Here is a 16,904-nt window from a genome sequence, read left to right on the forward strand (position 1 = left end):
AAGCGTCACGCGATGGTCGAGGTCGAAGTACTACATATCGCACTGAAAGCGCCCACGATGAGTTAGTGGAGGTGAAAGTGACTTACGATGAACACGAAGGCGCCGGAACCAAAAATAGACCTGGCTCCGAACGTAGCAAGTCTGCTTCAACGCGTCGCAGTAGCTCGGTATCAAGCACCGAAACCATCCGAGCACTACGAGCAGGCGAACACAATGCAATGATAGCGTACCACGACAACGCCCTTCATACTGCCAAAGTTTCAGAATATGATATCCGCCGAAAGTCGTCCAGGCCCAGGAAGAGCCCTGTAATGAGCGTCATTTCGGTTTCCACCAGCGGTGGATTGGATGTAATGCACCCAGACGCATCGGATGACGAGGTTAAACAGACGTCTGGGAAGAAAAGTCAGCGGTCGCATCATCATCATGAACGGCAGCAATATCAGCAACAGCAGAAGCATCAACCGCAGTACTCACAGCCTCATCAGCAGCCGTATCCACAGCCGTACCCACCGCAGTATACGCAGCCCTACCACCAGCAACCGCAGTGTTTTCAACAGCAACCGCAGACCGCTTACGGCGTTTTCGGCTATCCAAGTGTACACCCGCAATACACGAACCATCAATATACAAATCAGCAATACCCAAACCCGCGATACACACATCGACAGTCTACCGCTCAACCAGACTATTCAACTGTGAATGCACCGTATCCGTCGCAGTACGTGGCACCTGAGCCTCAATACGCGACGGCGTATGCAAACTTAGGCGAAGAGCTTAAGCAAGGTCGGAAAAGCGGACGTTTGCCCAAGGCCCGAGATAGGCGACCCGAGAAAGTTGAGCGGTCTGAGAGGAGAATCCACCGGGAAGAAGAGTATAAGAAACCGCCACTCATACACGAATTGCGGTATGATGAAGGTGAATTCCCTCCGGGTTGGTTTGACACATAAGCTTGGTGATATGGATGATGAGATGCTGGAGATTGGAGATGCTGTACAAGGGTTGTGTGGCGCAGTGAGGTTTTGTAGAGCAGAAGTGAGAGTTGGAAGATAGATGCCAGATCATTAAAGAATGATAGAGTATAGGAAGGCGTGGAGTTCGTGGCAGGGTGGACTCATTGATATGTATGTTACGCAAAACCGGCTGGTGAGTCACATTTTGTTAGTCATCCAACCCGTCTCTCTTGGTGCGGAATGGACATCCCTTTGCTATCATGCTCTCGCTAGCTTCTTGATTGTGTCGCATCTGAATATGTTAGAATGTATCGTAGGGCGTGGCTATGCATACTGACCTAGTCATTGCCGCGATGGTGATCGAAATCGTTGTGTATGCTACCGTCATTGCAATGGAAGGGCCAAATCATGGGAGGACTTCGAACCAGTCACTTATTCGATGTCGGCTTCGATGTCGGATATGTGGAATAATCATGAGCGTCCTGACAGTGAACTTTCTAAACGAAGTACGCCACATGGCCTGCCGACACCGTCAATAGTGTCCGAATCAAACGCCAACTTTTGAATGCGCGATGTCACATATAGTCTGCGAAGAGAGTAGAACTCAGCCACTTGTATCTATAAATGTCACCACCGCATACCTCATTCCTTCCCCATTACAACTCTTGAAATCTTCAGTTCGATATCGAGCATTCATCGAAACGACTTGCGATACTTTCATATTCAGATCGTCCTAATTACCACGCCAATCACAAACTCCCTGATCAATACGCGGCCTTCAGTCACTAGCAAAACGATGCCCAGCGCTGCAGAGATGATAGATCGGAGATTTCAACAAAGGAACGCCCTCATTCGACGCCAAGACGGCACACTCAAAATCGTCAACTGGACGCCCAAGTCGACGGAGGGAAGCACGATTTCGCAAGGCACTGGGACGAGTACCGATCAAAACGCCAAAGAAGCCGAGCAGAGGCGGGAACAACTAATTTGTGAGAAGCAGAAAAACCAAACCGATGCGAGCCAGAAATACCAGGCCGAGAAGAAGAAGAATGAAGGAAAAGTTTTGGTCACCAAGAGCACGGCGAAGTTCTTCAGCGGTAGAGCGGGCCCGAATCTCTTCGGTGGCAGTGGCAGCGGCAGAGCGGGCCAACATTAAAGGCAAGAATCAAGACACTTGACGTTACGGGGAACGTGGTCGACCAGGATAACTGGCAGAAGAGGCGATGTTAGGCGGTGTCTTCAGTGGTCTACTCTTGTGATAGGTTTTCACGGTTTTCGAATTGTTGTGCGCGATGGGTGTAACGTTTTGGAAGGCGTTTGGTGCACTGATGTATCATGGCATTAGCATTGGCGCTAGATGGAATGTCGTAAAGGTCTGTGACCTTAATAAAATCATGATAGTTGTCGATTCTTGACCGTTTATGTCGTGGTCCATATAGTGCCAATGCGCTTCTCCGGGCCAAAGCATTTTTCTTCCGCTCATCGACGATCCTGAACAATAACTCTTTCTATTGAGGACAGCTTTGAAACCCCACAATTGCGTCTTCTGTTCAACATCCAACTCTTGTGTCCATAGTGTCAACAGCATGGGCTTCTTTGGGCGAATCTTCGGGCGAGGTAGGACTCCGCGTCCCATTCACTTCGGTAAGCTGTTCAAAAGAGTCTAATATTACATTGCTAACTAAGCAGGCTCATATCCCGCATACGGTGGATACCCTGCATATGGAGGGTATCCTGCATACGAAGAACCAAGACACGGAAGGAACGCGTACGATAATGGTTACGATACCAATGAGAGCCACGAGGACCGCTATGTTGGCCAAGGTAGTTATCAATATGGTGCTGATCGGTGACAATACCGCAATGGGTCGGGAGACGTTGTAAGTGACAATTCCGTGAACAGTTTCCGCAATTATTGTTGGGCCAGGACTTCCTATTCCATCCTCCCAGCAGTCACCATGTCTCAATGTAAGATCGCCGTAGTTGCTTCTTTCTTCCTATACCCAGCGCGTTCTCACCAGGCACCATGGCACGAACGAAGAAGTTTTGGGTACGCAAGCATATCCCATCAATCTGGGAAGAACGGGCCGACAATCGACGAGGTCATCAAATGGAAAAGAGACAAAAGAACTCTAGGCCGCGCGAAGAGGGAACAGAAATGCCGAATCGTAGAATCTGCCATGTAATAAGGAGAACCGATAGGAGAGAGCTGACCATGAGACAGAAAACCCGGCCGGCGGTCCGCCAGGCTTCGTACCGCTTGGTAAAAATAACGATAGGAACAACAATGGTAACGTTCCTGCGCCACAGCATGTGAATAACACCCCAAACCAAGTACCACCATCTCGGGGTCCGGGGGTTCAGGGCCAGGGTCAGGACAATGCTCAACCGCCGCCGCCGCAGCAGCCGCAACAGCAACAGCAGCCCCAGTTCCAACGAATGCCCACTATGAACAACGCCCGCGGTTTACAGCCCGGTGAGATAGATCCACACTTGCAGCCAGAAGGGCAGAGGGAATCTAGTGAGCGACCACGAGGGCAGAGCCGAAGCGAGTATGCTGACGCTGAACCCACTGTTCCTGGTGGCGGGCGGGGCGGAGGTGCGCCTGAAAGCGGGCAGCCTCAGCACCCGTGGATGCCAGAGACGCGATTCTATAATCAGCAGCAGACGCGAAGGAGAAGATGAGGATGATGACGCAAGGTGAAATGAAGATGGAATGAAGAGGATGGGTGATGAGAGTGGGAGACGCGCCGAGCGCCCAAGCTAATATGATTAGCTATCTTTGTAGTATGCATCTCAATATGTTTCCTTCAAAACGACTGCAATGCATCATGAAGGGATACCCGATAGCGCGCGTGGTGCGATGACAGTGACAAGGAGAGTGGAGAGAGTAGGGTGAAAGAAGGTTGGCGTGGCCCTGCAAGGGTCAGGAAGGTCTGGCCGCGGGCTTATCGATTAGGCCGCGTCCATCCCCAAAATTTCGACCAGCAGTCCGACACCAACAACACCGCCAAACAACGCCCACCATGCCGAAAAGAAAGCGCGAGACGACTGCCGCCTCTGGGAAACCCCCTCCTCCGGTAATAATGAACCCCGCGAAACAAGCCAAGTACTGCCAAAAGCGCCTCGAAGATGCGCAAAAACCGCTCCTCCAAGCTCTGCGCCATGCTTCACAGCTCGAGCGCCAGAAGCACAGTCGCAGAAAGAAGGATGCGATCAAGAAGGGACAGACAGAGGCAGTATCCCGCTTGAACGCCGAGTACAACGTTCTCAAGGCGCTGAATTTGGAGCAGCTGGGCGATCAGCATCTGCGCAAAACTTTGTCAAGAGTCAAGAGCTTGAAGGATGCGGAGCCGCTACAGGAATATATATCCGGCATCAGAGAGGGCAGCAAGGATACCAGTACACTCAATGTCACGGCAAGGATGTTCAAGGTGGTGCAGGTCAAGAAGGCTGTGGATGAGGTTGTCGAGGACCTGAAGCGCATACTTGGGGTGGACAAAGCCAAGGACAACGAAAAGGCAGAGGAAGTGGTTAAGGAATACACAACAGAGGAGATGAAGAAGCACAAGGAAGAGAAGTTGACGGGGAAGGCGCAGAGGACGAAGGGTGCTGAAAAGGACGACGTGGAGATGAAGGACGCGAGCGACGAGGAGGACGATCCATACATGGCGTTCAGCGCGCGGATAGCTGCGCCGTCCTCAGGGGAAGAAGATGACGAGGGCTCGGTATCTGGCGATGAGCGACCGCCTAGTATCGCAGACAGCGAAAGCGAACACGACCCAGACGACGATCTGGAAGCCGAGAGCGACAGCCAGGACGAAGCGGAGGAAGTCGCACAATCAGGCGACACCACTGACGACGAAGACGAGAACAACGACACCGTAGCTATATCGCGATCAGTAGCGCCAGCCTCTGACGAGTCCTCCGCCGACTCAGATGCGGATTCTGACTCCGATGAAGCCGTCATACCCACAAAAAAGCCCAAAACCAAAGCCGCCCTCGAAAAGCCCACCTCCTCCGCTTTCCTCCCCGCCCTCAGCCACGCCGCCTACTTCTCCGGCTCCGAATCCGAAGCCTCGGACCTCGACGCAGACAACGCACCGCGCAAGAACCGACGCGGCCAACGCGCGCGCCAAAAGATCGCCGAAGCGAAATTCGGTGCCAAAGCCAAACACCTCGAGAAACAACAGCAGAATGTGAAATTCGACCCGAAACGAGGCGCCGTTGCTGGAGACGACAAGCGACAAAGACGGGGTAAGCCGATGGGTGGTCGGGGTGTGCAGCAGAGTGGAAGCAATGCGGAGCCGTTGGGGAAGAAGGATGATAAGAAGGATAGGAAGATGGGGCTGGGTGTTAAGAGGGATGATAAGGGTGAGTTGCATCCTAGTTGGCAGGCGGCGAAGTTGGCGAAGGAAAGTAAGAAGTTGAAGATCGATCTTGGGGGTAAGGGGCCTGCGCAGGGGAAGAAGGTGGTTTTTGATTAGTTTAGATACCCATGTTCATGGCGGAGGGAGGGTTGGTAACATGATGCCTCGTTCGCACAAAAGCTGTGGTGAAGGTCATTCAGTTCTTGTCTGTGTGATATGGACGTGTCTGGCAGACATACCAGTCAACTTCGGTATAGCAAAGCATTCAGCGAAGAGAAGCAAGAGGAGAAGAGTCGTTACGCATTCTACGATGCAAACTAGCTATACTGCGACGTAAGTCTGCACTCGTGATGCCACTGTTCTCAACCCTTCATTTCAACCTTGCTCGCACGCTTCGCACCACCGCAGATACCGCACTATGCATCCATATCATGTCAGAATGCGACGAGCAGAAGTATCGATACGTAAACGCGAGACGATCGAAGATCACGCTTTCGCATCACCGACACAACTGCGGGCAGTAGTCCGCACAAGTACCGCGATACCGTCCATGTCGACCGTCTTCAACCAGATACCTCTTCATCTTATTGATGCAGTTGTGGCGGCAAGGATTATTTCTGCAGTGAGCGTTCTGGGGCACTGTTATTCACTGCGAGGAGTAGAAGTGGGGTGGGGTGGGTGTGACCTACCTTGAAGCAATCATCGCGCATCCTCTTACATTTGGTACAGGGGAGGTCGGCTTTGTGGGCAAGGTTCTGGGGTTTGTTAGCATATATTAAACTCTTTGGGAAGAGGAGTTATGTTCAAGCAGCTTACAGCGTCGATGCCGTCTTCATCGGCGTCCTCGTTACGAGACAGAACAGTCTGAGCGACACACTGGGGCGCGGCACCACTAGTACAAGTCTCGGTGGCTTCGCAGACCTTGATGTTGACCCAATTGTGGCGGTTGCAGCGCCGGATGATGTGTCGGCGGATGGGATTGAGGTACGCGCACTGCTGGGCGCCCTCGCGACAGTCCTCTTGCCTGGATGAAAACTCGTTGGCGGTAACAGCAGGTTCATCGGCCTCGTTGGTGATCTCACCGTTGAGGGTTGCGACGGTACAGTGAGGTGAAGGGCCTGCGGTATAGATGACCCCGACGTTGCAGATATCGTGGTCGACCCAGTTGTGGTTGATGCAGCGCTTGATTGAGTGGCGGCCAAGGAGGATGATTGGGAGGATAGAGCACTTTTCGTCGCCGTTGTGACAGTCCCCGGTGACGGCAGATTTAGTAAGCTCGTCGGAGACGCTGGTGATAGCGACACCCGAGGCGATCTTGACAAGGCCCATGAGGGCGAGGAGGAAGAGAGCGAGGAGCTTCATGATGAGCCGGATGTGTGTAGGAGTGTGGAAGTGGTCGATGAAGTAGTGTAAGGGATGAGTAGGTTGTTGAGAAGAAGATGTTCGAGAGGATTTGCAATATATGAAGCTACCGGCTATAGGTATAGGAAGAATCTACAGTGAAGTTGGCCGACCAAAGTCGAGGTGAAGGCGACGAAACACGTCATGGGGTCACGCGCTTTTCTCTAAAACTTGCTCATGGATGCTGGCTCACCTTTAATCTGTCGTCGACGAGAAAGGCGTTGAAGAGTGCTCAGCAAGGCCCGCCCTTGGTAGCCGTCGAAGGACGCGCGAGACAGATACATGCCGGCCGCCCAGCTACCGACTTTGAGCTGTGATACCATGGAGCATTTCTCGAGGCTGCAATGTCGCTTTCTGGACCATGTCCCAGATCTATATGCGTCCTACCAAGGCGTTGAGCTCTTTAGAGGTTGTTCGCTGTCGCTTTGGGATAATGGCGTGGTTGTCGTCGCGTGATCACGTGGTTACGTTGTAGCGTGTCGATCGGCTACACCGCCATTGGCCACGGCTCGCTTCTCCATCCCATGCAGTCGTTTCTGTCCTCGCACCCCGCTCAAGACTAAAATTGAACATCCAAAGCGGTCAACGTATGTAACTACATTACCTCTTAAAGTCTGCCAGAGTACATCGTAATGCTAATGAAGGCTGTGGAAGATCTGCTCGATTTCTTCCTTTAATAGGGTTCTCGCAGCTCCTCGCACCACATCTGTCAAAAACATAACGCAAGATGAGGAGCCTCCGCCATGGAAGCGCGGTTATCCCAAGGGAGTTAAGGAGCTCGCAGGGCTTGTAGGGGTCTCCCGAGAGCGAGCGTGGCCATTGCCTAGGATTGACGAATGCCGCAACGGTCATGACTTCGTGAAAGAGCAACGTGGACGAGACGATGTGGCCTTTCCATTCTCAATCTATCATATTGAGCGTTCCGATCCTTTTGTGAAGATCAAGTCGTTGGAGGTCTTGACACGGGCGATTTCCACCAACAACAAGGACGTTGAAACGCTGTACTTCCCGGGCTAGGTCCATGTCACAGAGTCGGTCGTCTAGCCCGTAGCACTACCAGCGCTGCAAACCTTTCAATACACTGACGAGGTGCCTGCTACAGCCAAACGATGAAAGAAATCATCGACGCTCCATTGGAGTTCCGAGAATCAGTCTGCAATATCTATTGCGGCAATCCATCGCGCAAAGGCCCTAGAAATCACAGACGAGACGGTTGCCGCCATGGTTGAGGCGCTGCCGAACCTGGAACACATGCGTATAGATGGTGCACTCAAGGTCACCGACCGCACGCTTTCAGCATTACTCCATTGCGATGACATACAAGTGATAACCCTGACTACGACCCGCGATCGGCCAAACACATTGAAGAAGGAGACGCTGGAGGATGGACCATGGCTCCCACAGCTGAAATTTCTCGAGCTAAGCGGCCAGAAGCTGCCCGGGGATATTATCGACTATTTCGAGTATTGGACTAGCGAAAATAGAAGTGCGCAACTTGGAGCGAGCCTAGAGATCGTCGACAACTTCAGACCATGTCACATTTTCTGGCGTGACGGGTTCCCGCGGTGGATCAAGGACTGGGAGTTTGAGCAGTACGGGGCATGGGATCCCGATTTCGACGAGATGTAGTTGCTCCGCGCGTATAGGACGGACGTATCCGGCGATACCTAGGTACTCAATATGAGATGGCTTTGATTATACGTAGCTGGAATTCGTGGGATTGATCTTGTACCTTGCTCAACGTCATCTCGGCCGGGTGGCGCAGTACAACGCGTCCGCGTCAATAAGTGCCCCTGGACTGCGCCTCAAAATGATTGCTCAAGTGGAGCTGTTACAGCCTAGCGCATCCGGGAGGGACCATCCGCGTGCCAAGTAAAGCTTGGAGAAGCTTGACATCTTGCCGATGAACACTGGTCGCCTCGTCCGAATCGCCATCGTTGTCGGATTTTGGCAGCCTGGCGACGATCTAAAGTCGAATTGAAGCGGATGTTTTTGTTGCAACTTCTTGCTGCTGGCGACCGTGGCTGCTTTTTACCTGATTGGGGAGCGGCACCGCCTCACCGCCTCACCGAGATTACGCCACGTTTCAAAGGTCCGGCCGTTCGCATTTGTTACGCATCGTGAGCCATCTCGAACAGATCTAGCTGCAGATGTAGTGGACCGATTGATGCGTAAGAGGGGCATGAGTAGATCATTCAATAAATACCTCACCCCACCTGCAGCCACATTGACAGACCACACTCAACCTTTTACCAACTTCTCAGTCTACCCAACATCCACCACATACTCACCATGGGTTTCTTAAGCGAACTGATCTCCGATTTCACCAGCTCTGGCTCAAAGGACCAACAGCAACAGCAACAGCAGCAGTCAGGCTATGGCCAATACCCACCCCAACAACAACAGCAGGGCTACTCACAGTACCCTCCCCCACAGCACTCTCAGCAACCACCACCAGTCTCACCACCATGGTATGCTGAGTGGGATCAACGCGAAAACCGTTGGATCTTCGTGAACCAACACAACGGCGAGCGGACCTACGAGTACCCCGGACCTGGCTACGCGCAACAACAAGGCAACTACGGTGCTCCACCATCACAAGGTGGTTACGGCTACGGCCAGGATGGCTACAGCAACCAGGGTGCATACCAGCAAAGCGCATACGACCCAACTCGCAGTGGCCAGCAGCAAGAAGAGAAGAGCGGCGGTAACGGCTGGAAGTACGCCGCAGCCGGCGTCGCTGGCGTTGCAGGTGGTGCACTGCTGATGCACGAGAGCGACAAGATTGGTTCGTAGTCCTCCACTCACCCTGCATACCTACATTGTCACTGACCACTTCCCACAGAAGACGGCTGGGATAGCGCCAAAGCCAACGTATCCAACGGTGTCGACGAATTCGGCAACGACGTCAGCAACTTCCCCGAAAACGCCGCTGGCTGGACTGGCGAACAAGTCGGTCGCGCAGAGAACTTCGGCGACGATGTCGAGCAGAAATGGGACAATGGTGTTCAAGACGTCGAGAACTTCCCGGAAAACGCAGCGGAGTGGACGGGCGAGAAAGTACAGGCTGTGGAGGATATACCGCAGGATATTGAGAACAAGTGGGACAATGTGGAAAATGAAGTAGAGCAGTTTGGTGATAACATGGGGGATGCGTATGATGAGGGGAGAGAGGAGCAGAGGTATGATGATGAGTATTGAGGTGGGGTGAGGGATTGAGTGGATGATGGGAAAGGAATGCAAGGCTGCACGGTAAGACGTGTAATGCTCATCATTAAATCGGACCGTATTTGTCGCAACGTGTACTGTTGTCAGGTCAACTCCATCAGGTCAACTTCAAGGCAGACTTCTTTTACCCGACACGTCGACTGTGTGAAGTAACAGCGACTGTAGAGCCGAGTACGAGAGCAAGGAAAAGAACAGAATCAATCCTTTGTTGTCGAGGTAACTGTATCTGGCGTTGGCAGCGAACTCAGGTCCAGCCTCCATTGGCAAAGCAACACCACAACCCGGCGTAGTCGCTAAGACGACGTAAGGATCTGCCTAGACTCCGCTCCAATACACTGCAGCATCAATTGTATCCGCGCGAATGATATTTACGCATTCTTCTTTCACAGCATGCGCTGCATCTGCTTGGCGGTTGAGGTGAGGTCGCAGAAGTCGGACGCGGGACGCCTTACGGAGGCGCAGTTGCGATTAAGCATATCTTACTCGGGTCCCGTTCCAGCATGCGGGTGGAAGAACGCGGTGAAATGCTACCCCGCCCTGCTTCATCGTGATCGTATATAGTGGTAATGGGTTGCCAGCCTTGTGCTTCACATTACCATCTTCCTCGCGCTAAAAAAAACCTTCTTTCCTCCAGTCTTCCACCATAACCCCTTCTGTCTTCTCCCTGCGATAAACATGACCCATGATACAGCCATGAAGTCCACAGTACTCTCCTTGGCCCTGCAAGCCATTTCCCTCCTCGCCTCGACGACCCTCTTTGCTCTCTCGATTGCAACAGTCGTCCTCGTGACACACTACAGTGAAGGAGTAGACGAAAGAGTTCCAGAAGGTAGCTACACATGGTACGGACCTCTCGGCTCAGGTGAACGCAGAGCGTATTGGGAGGAATATGACGCTGGGAATAGAGACTTCAACAAAGTATATATGGAATATGTGACGAGCAACGACATCTGCGTCCTGGTGAGCGGCTGCGTTGGGCTGGTTGCCGGGTTTGTGGGATGGCTGACGGTGGCCTTCATGATGATGAAGGAAAAGGTATGCTTGAGTATCTCCGATCCCTGAGGGCACTGCTAACAAGTACTATAGAACTCCAAGACTGCTGGCTCACGCTTCCCATGGGTGCTAGCCTGCTCGATCTTCTTTGGCCTCGCCGCCTTCGCGATGTCACTTACCTCCACCATCATGACCTTCGAGACTAAGAAACGTTTGGAACGCTCGACATGCATACCTAGTGCTGCATACTCATCAGACAACCCGTACTTCGTCTGTACGCGCGAGCTAGCTGCTTGCAGCATATTCGAGATGGTTTACATGGAGGATATGGATCACAGCAAAAAGATGTGCAGCGAAGCGCAGGCGAGCAGGAGGATGTTGATTCCGACTTTGATCTGCGCGGTGGTGCTTGTCAGCACGTGGATTACGCAAGCTATTGTGAGCAAGAAGGGAGCTAATGCTGTCGCCGACAAGAGGGTACAGAACTTGCAGGAGCAGGAAGAGGCGAATTAGGGGGCTGGAAACGGCATAAAATCGTACAAAGAATGAGAGTGAGAGGATGTGAGGGTGTTCGAATGAACGTGGGGGTAAGGAAGATATGAATGAGGATAGGAGGTAGATAGAATGGAAGCAATAATGCCATTAGATGATGAGAGATGCATCGATAATTCCACGAAGCAGCGAAGTCACGCTCGTAGAGCCTGCTACGATCCAGTCCAGGCACGGAGCAACTTGCGTCTTTTGACCAATACCCACGTCGATGAGATTTTGTTCAAGAATCGTAGCACGCTCGCAGCCAGTGGTGTCAAGTATACATCAAACGCCGACTCCTTGACCACATCTGTCCTTGCGAAGAAAGAAGTCATCCTTGCAGCCGGAGGCGTCTTCACACCGCATCTACTCATGCTTTCGGGTATCGGTTCGAAGGATGAGCTTTCTGCTGCTGGAATTGCCGTAAAGAAAGACCTTCCTGCCGAGCTATACGCAGCTAACCGTACGGGCCCATGGACCTTTGGACGAGGCAATGCCGCGCTCTTCCTCGCATTCAAAGATTCCTCGACTAAGTACATTGACATAACCGCTCTTATTTCTGAGCAAAATGCCACTGCCTACCTACCACAACGCTATTCTAAGATCGCTACCTTGTTGAACGGCTTCATGGCACAGCGCAAGATCCTTATCGAGCACTACCTCTCTGACAATGCGGCTACAGGCGAATGTCCCATTCAACCTTGGGGTCGTGTAACTACTGCGGTACAAAAACCTCTTTCGCGCGGCATGCTGACTGTCAACACCACGCACCCATCAGCAAATCCCATCGTCGTCCGGAATGCATTCCAAAGCCCTGTCGACAAGTTGGTGCTTGGCGAGCTCGTGCGCTGGAACAGGAAGCATTGGACCACCGCACCCCTACTGCAGCGCTATGCTCCCGTCGAAACTGTGCCGGGCGCACAATACCAGACCGACGACGAAATGTTTGACGCGAGTATCGAGGCAGCTGCTTTGGACCCGGCGTATGCGCATTCGAGCGGCGCATGTGCGCTGATGCCGGAAGAGTTGGGTGGATGTGTGGATCCGCAGTTGAGAGTCTATGGTGTGCAAGGGTTGAGGGTGGTGGATGCGTCTATCTTGCCGTTGATACCGGCGGCGCACCTGCAGGTAACGGTGTATGCTGTTGCGGAGAAGGCTGCGGATATCATCAAGGGAGTTTGATCAACCTGATTCTGAAGGAAAATCGATGTCGCAATGCTTGTCAAGGAACAGGGCCGGTGCGCGCATCTTGTGGACTGGCGGGCGGGCGAAGTGAGTCGCGCCTGCCCGCTGGACGCCTGCCGCTGCCGGGAATGGATGCCTGGAGCGCATCACGGCTGCTCTCATCTGCGCATGCGTCACGTCAACACTGCTACTCATATCATAGTACATATCCTTCCAGACCCTTCTTGCGTGTCGATAGTCTTACCATGGGGCTATCCTCAAGCACGATCGGCCCACCGGTTGATCCCTTACACGTGTTCACAGGACAAGGTGATGAGCATTGGCATTCCTTCTAATAGAGTACTGATACAACTTACTAGGCCAGGTGCTGGGCCTGTTGTTAGACGAATTGTATATCTACTCAGAAAACCCATTGAACGGGCTGCGCAGACTTTTTGAAGCAAGATCAACATGTGATTATGAAGGCGGGCCTCCATGTAATGTAATCTGCTCACAAACAGGTCTCTTTCTCACTCAAGCAGATTGGACGGTTGATACCTTCGTTCGCTACCTGGTTCAACGCAATCCCGACGTGGCCGCCGCAATCAGGAGGGCTGGACCACTGCTCTACCAGATCTTGGTACATTACGGATCATTGCCATTCCCTGTCGACGAAGATAAACGCATGACATGCGGTTCCTTCCTTCGCGGCATCTACATGCTGTCTAAAAACAACCATCGCGTTCTCTCGCACCAAGTTTCCAGGTGGCAGGGCGACGAGCCAGTCACTAGAGCAAGAGAGCCAGCAGACGATACGCGAATCTTGTTTCAGAGCATTGCTACTGGTAACCCGCGCACATTCCAGAATCCAGGTCATCGCTCAGAAGATGACGACGAGGATCTCATCGATGTACTCTTCAGGCTCGGTGAGACCATTCGCGAGCGGCGATCCCCCAAACACGGCTTCAAGCGTAAGGACGTCATATCAGCTGCGCCTTTGCTTCCCAGTTCGTATTCGAGAAGCTTGGAAGGGTCTGTATCTGTACGCGACTTGGAGGTCTTGTTGGACTTGATTGTTTCATTGATCAGCAGACTGTTCGGCGTTGCAGAGCAACCGGTAAACCAGGCCGTCGTTCAATGCATCATCGAGGGCTTTCGACAGAATTCTAGAGATATGACCTCCGTCGAGTGGCCGACGTTTCGAGACACCATACTGTCCTCGGTTGTAAGGCAACCCCTGCCATCCTGAGTTTGTACAGACGCTCATCAAATCCTACCCCAACTTACTTTCGGTACTAGAGGCATTTATCGAGCAGAGCTTCGGAATCACCCCGGACTTTTGGCACGGGCTACTGTACCCTCTGGCCATAGCAGTATGTGAAGCCTGTCTGCAAGTGGATACACAGTGAGAAACTGATCCACGATAGGGCGTCTACAAAATGGTTGTTACGTCCAAAATCATCGCTGTAGAGCAGCTTGCGCAATTGTTCCTGATCATGTGTAGTGGATATGGTCTGGCGCCGGACAATCAGGCCATTATTGTGCCATTACAACCTGGCAGCACTAATTTCCAGGCCGATATGCGACATATCACCAACATCACGACGCTTTTACAAACGCCGGACCATCTACTCATCGTGCAAGCCAGGGAAGATATATCGGAAGCTGCGTATCAATCGACGACTTTTTGCGTTTACACAGGCGCGCTTGGAGAACTTCAAATCCACGACTTGGATCGTCCTCGGGTTCGGTTCCGTAGACCTGGGGAGAAATAGTCGATTTTTCGACTTTCTCCTGTACACCGTGTCTTTCAGAAGGGGATAAATGACCCAAAAGATACTTTAGAGGTATTGACAGAGCAGAATGGCGTGAGGATCACCACTAGAGCCCTAAGTCTTACTTTCAACGATTCGCTGCGCCATTTAGAGATCAATGGAGGCTCGATGGCTTTCGAAGGCAAGGTCACCGCACTCGAGATCTGGAATGTGGGATATGAAGGATGAGATGCCCCGACCATGTATGTTAGCGAATGAATGTTCCAAGGTTGTTCTTGAACAAGCTTCCTCGCGCCCTAGGCAGCGTTAGTAATAGCCTTCCGGATAGAGTATAGGGCTAACCGTTTGTGGTGTAGCGCAATGCAAACTTAGAGTGAAAATGTTTCCGACCCTCTGGTTTCCCCCGCACCACCAATCCGCTACAAGCAAAATGACGTGCTCCGTGGCAAGCTGTGCGAAATGCGCCAGAAGTGTAATGATCGCTGACTCGCCTGCGAATTATGGGTATCGCGCTCGTGCTCAGTAGAGAAGTAAGCTTCGCCATGAAAAGCTTCCATGCGCCAGCTCTGAGCTTCAGCTCTTACATCGCATCGCATCACCGTGGTAGACCTCGCTCCAACCATGGCGACCACTGACCCTGAAAAAGATCCTCATGATGTCGCAGCGGTGTCGCCCGAATCCCTGGACCGGATACCTTCCCATCTCGTCAATGAAGACCGCCTCCGACGCTCTCTCAGTGCCCGACAGGTGCAGATGATAGCCATCGGAGGCACGATCGGCACTGGACTCTTTCTCGGAACTGGCAAAGCTCTCGCAACTGGCGGACCGGCTTCGCTCCTCATCTGCTACTCGATCGTCGGCTTCATCGTCTTCTGCACTATGCTATCTCTTGGCGAAATGGCTGCCTTCGTCCCCGTCGCAGGCTCCTTCTGCACATTTGCCGGTCGCTACGTGGACGATGCGTTTGGTTTTGCGCTAACGTGGAATTACTGGTTCAACGATGCTGTCAGCACGGCGGCAGATCTGGTCGCTTTGCAGCTGTTGATTCAATACTGGAGCGATAGCGTCCCATGGTATGCCGTTGGCATAGCGGTATGGGTGCTGATCGTGTTGGCGAACATCATCAACGTCAAGGCCTATGGCGAGCTGGAATATTGGTTGAGTCTTTTGAAGGTGGTGACCATCATCATCTTCATTATCCTGAGCATCGCGGTCAATGCTGGTGCCAACACCGATTATGGGTACATTGGAGGCAAGTTCTGGACCACTGGAGATGCGCCATTCGTGGGTGGTATTGGAGGCTTTGCATCGGTCTTCGTCACTGCATCTTTCGCCTACGGTGGAACTGAGTCCATCGCAATCACGGCTGGAGAGACGCGCGATCCAGCACGCACGCTTCCAAAGGTCGTGAAGAACGTCTTTTGGCGCATTTTGCTCTTTTACATCCTCACGGCCATCATGATTGGATTCAACATACCCTACGATTATCCCGGTCTCTCAACGAAGTCGTCACGTACATCGCCTTTCACTATCGCGTTCCAAATGGCCGGCTCGAAGGCAGCTGGATCGTTCGTCAACGCAGTGGTCCTCACAAGTGTCATATCGGCAGGCAACCATGCCCTCTACGCCGGCTCGCGCCTACTCTACACACTCGGAGCGAATGGACATGCGCCCAAAGTCTTCACGAAGCTGACACGATACCAAGTTCCATGGATCGCAGTGCTGACGACTAGCTTGGTGTCCATCGTACTTTTCTCGCTTTCTTTCGTCGGATCGGGCCAACTGTGGACCTGGCTGCAAAACATTGTGGGTGTCTCAAATCAACTGAGCTGGATATGCATCGGCATCTCTTCGCTGCGTTTCCGCGCAGGCCTCAAGGCCCAAGGAAAAGAACACCTGCTACCCTTCCGAAACTGGATGTACCCTTGGGGCCCTTACATCTGCGTTTTTCTGAACATCTTCATCGTGCTAGTCCAGGGATGGTCGTCCTTTAGCCCCAAATTTGCCGCCGTGGATTTCGTTAGCTTCTACCTTGAACTTCCTATCTTCCTATTGATGATTGTCGGCTGGAAGCTTCTAAAGAAGACCGAGTTTAGGAAAGCGAGCGAGATGGATCTTGAGACCGACGTCTATACCAAAGAAGACATGGAGCCAGTTAAGAAGGGATGGAAAGGCAAGAGCAAGAGAATCGGCACGTGGTTTTGCTTTTGAGGACCTGGAACTCTGCGCTAGGCTATACATACGAAGAATCATTCCTTTCTCCCTGAGTTCCCCGGGACATACCTAACGGTGTTCTTTGTATCTCGTACCCACGCGCTAACAATACGAGTCCTAGCGAATGCACTTTGACTAAGTTTATCTCTTCGTACCAGACGCGTCGCTGCTCTCCATCCGGGTGCACTATCATTTCGTTGAATATGGACAAGCGTATGAGCGAGGTTTCATGTAGCGTCGAAGGCTTCTTGAATTATATGCCTCGGCTGGCGCGT

General features: G+C 52.4%; 9 protein-coding genes across 9 annotated transcripts; 8 read left to right on the plus strand and 1 right to left on the minus strand.

Annotated features, from left to right (window-relative positions):
• Nucleotides 1-2,539: 2,539 nt before the first annotated feature.
• BKA58DRAFT_404268 (uncharacterized protein) lies at nt 2,540-3,638 on the plus strand (the record flags this gene model as incomplete). Its single annotated transcript, XM_046171832.1, has 3 exons — nt 2,540-2,597; nt 2,643-2,777; nt 3,178-3,638. The coding sequence occupies 3 exons, from the start codon at nt 2,540-2,542 to the stop codon at nt 3,636-3,638; spliced, it is 654 nt and encodes a 217-aa protein (XP_046022648.1).
• Nucleotides 3,639-3,979: 341 nt separating this feature from the next.
• BKA58DRAFT_321155 (Bud-site selection protein) lies at nt 3,980-5,440 on the plus strand (the record flags this gene model as incomplete). The annotated part of the gene is made up of 2 exons (XM_046167796.1): nt 3,980-4,483; nt 4,517-5,440. 2 exons carry the CDS (start codon nt 3,980-3,982, stop codon nt 5,438-5,440), a joined length of 1,428 nt encoding a protein of 475 aa, XP_046022649.1.
• A 295-nt stretch (nt 5,441-5,735) lies between these two features.
• Nucleotides 5,736-6,845, minus strand: BKA58DRAFT_226116 (uncharacterized protein). Its single transcript, XM_046166364.1, has 2 exons — nt 6,013-6,845; nt 5,736-5,954 (listed from the first exon to the last, which is right to left on the minus strand). Exon 1 carries the CDS (start codon nt 6,683-6,685, stop codon nt 6,089-6,091), a length of 597 nt encoding a protein of 198 aa, XP_046022650.1. The 5' UTR covers nt 6,686-6,845; the 3' UTR covers nt 5,736-5,954; nt 6,013-6,088.
• A 1,100-nt stretch (nt 6,846-7,945) lies between these two features.
• On the plus strand, nt 7,946-8,353 carry BKA58DRAFT_404270 (uncharacterized protein; the record flags this gene model as incomplete). The annotated part of the gene is made up of 1 exon (XM_046171833.1): nt 7,946-8,353. The coding sequence occupies one exon, from the start codon at nt 7,946-7,948 to the stop codon at nt 8,351-8,353; it is 408 nt and encodes a 135-aa protein (XP_046022651.1).
• A 663-nt stretch (nt 8,354-9,016) lies between these two features.
• BKA58DRAFT_461684 (uncharacterized protein) lies at nt 9,017-10,313 on the plus strand (the record flags this gene model as incomplete). Its single annotated transcript, XM_046174814.1, has 3 exons — nt 9,017-9,365; nt 9,420-9,512; nt 9,570-10,313. The coding sequence occupies 3 exons, from the start codon at nt 9,017-9,019 to the stop codon at nt 9,923-9,925; spliced, it is 798 nt and encodes a 265-aa protein (XP_046022652.1). The 3' UTR covers nt 9,926-10,313.
• BKA58DRAFT_226158 (uncharacterized protein) lies at nt 10,277-11,554 on the plus strand. Its single transcript, XM_046166365.1, has 2 exons — nt 10,277-10,987; nt 11,039-11,554. The coding sequence occupies exons 1-2, from the start codon at nt 10,628-10,630 to the stop codon at nt 11,456-11,458; spliced, it is 780 nt and encodes a 259-aa protein (XP_046022653.1). The 5' UTR covers nt 10,277-10,627; the 3' UTR covers nt 11,459-11,554.
• On the plus strand, nt 11,409-12,969 carry BKA58DRAFT_226086 (uncharacterized protein). Its single transcript, XM_046166363.1, has one exon. The coding sequence runs from the start codon at nt 11,570-11,572 to the stop codon at nt 12,656-12,658; it is 1,089 nt and encodes a 362-aa protein (XP_046022654.1). The 5' UTR covers nt 11,409-11,569; the 3' UTR covers nt 12,659-12,969.
• BKA58DRAFT_461692 (uncharacterized protein) lies at nt 12,907-14,671 on the plus strand (the record flags this gene model as incomplete). Its single annotated transcript, XM_046174815.1, has 4 exons — nt 12,907-12,970; nt 13,021-13,865; nt 13,900-14,013; nt 14,068-14,671. The coding sequence occupies 4 exons, from the start codon at nt 12,907-12,909 to the stop codon at nt 14,413-14,415; spliced, it is 1,371 nt and encodes a 456-aa protein (XP_046022655.1). The 3' UTR covers nt 14,416-14,671.
• A 154-nt stretch (nt 14,672-14,825) lies between these two features.
• On the plus strand, nt 14,826-16,741 carry BKA58DRAFT_226215 (tryptophan permease). Its single transcript, XM_046166367.1, has one exon. The coding sequence runs from the start codon at nt 15,037-15,039 to the stop codon at nt 16,624-16,626; it is 1,590 nt and encodes a 529-aa protein (XP_046022656.1). The 5' UTR covers nt 14,826-15,036; the 3' UTR covers nt 16,627-16,741.
• Nucleotides 16,742-16,904: the final 163 nt, after the last annotated feature.

This window comes from Alternaria rosae (assembly GCF_020736505.1).
Source record: "Alternaria rosae strain MPI-PUGE-AT-0040 chromosome Unknown BKA58scaffold_8, whole genome shotgun sequence".
In the NCBI taxonomy this organism is placed as follows: Eukaryota; Fungi; Ascomycota; class Dothideomycetes; order Pleosporales; family Pleosporaceae; genus Alternaria; species Alternaria rosae.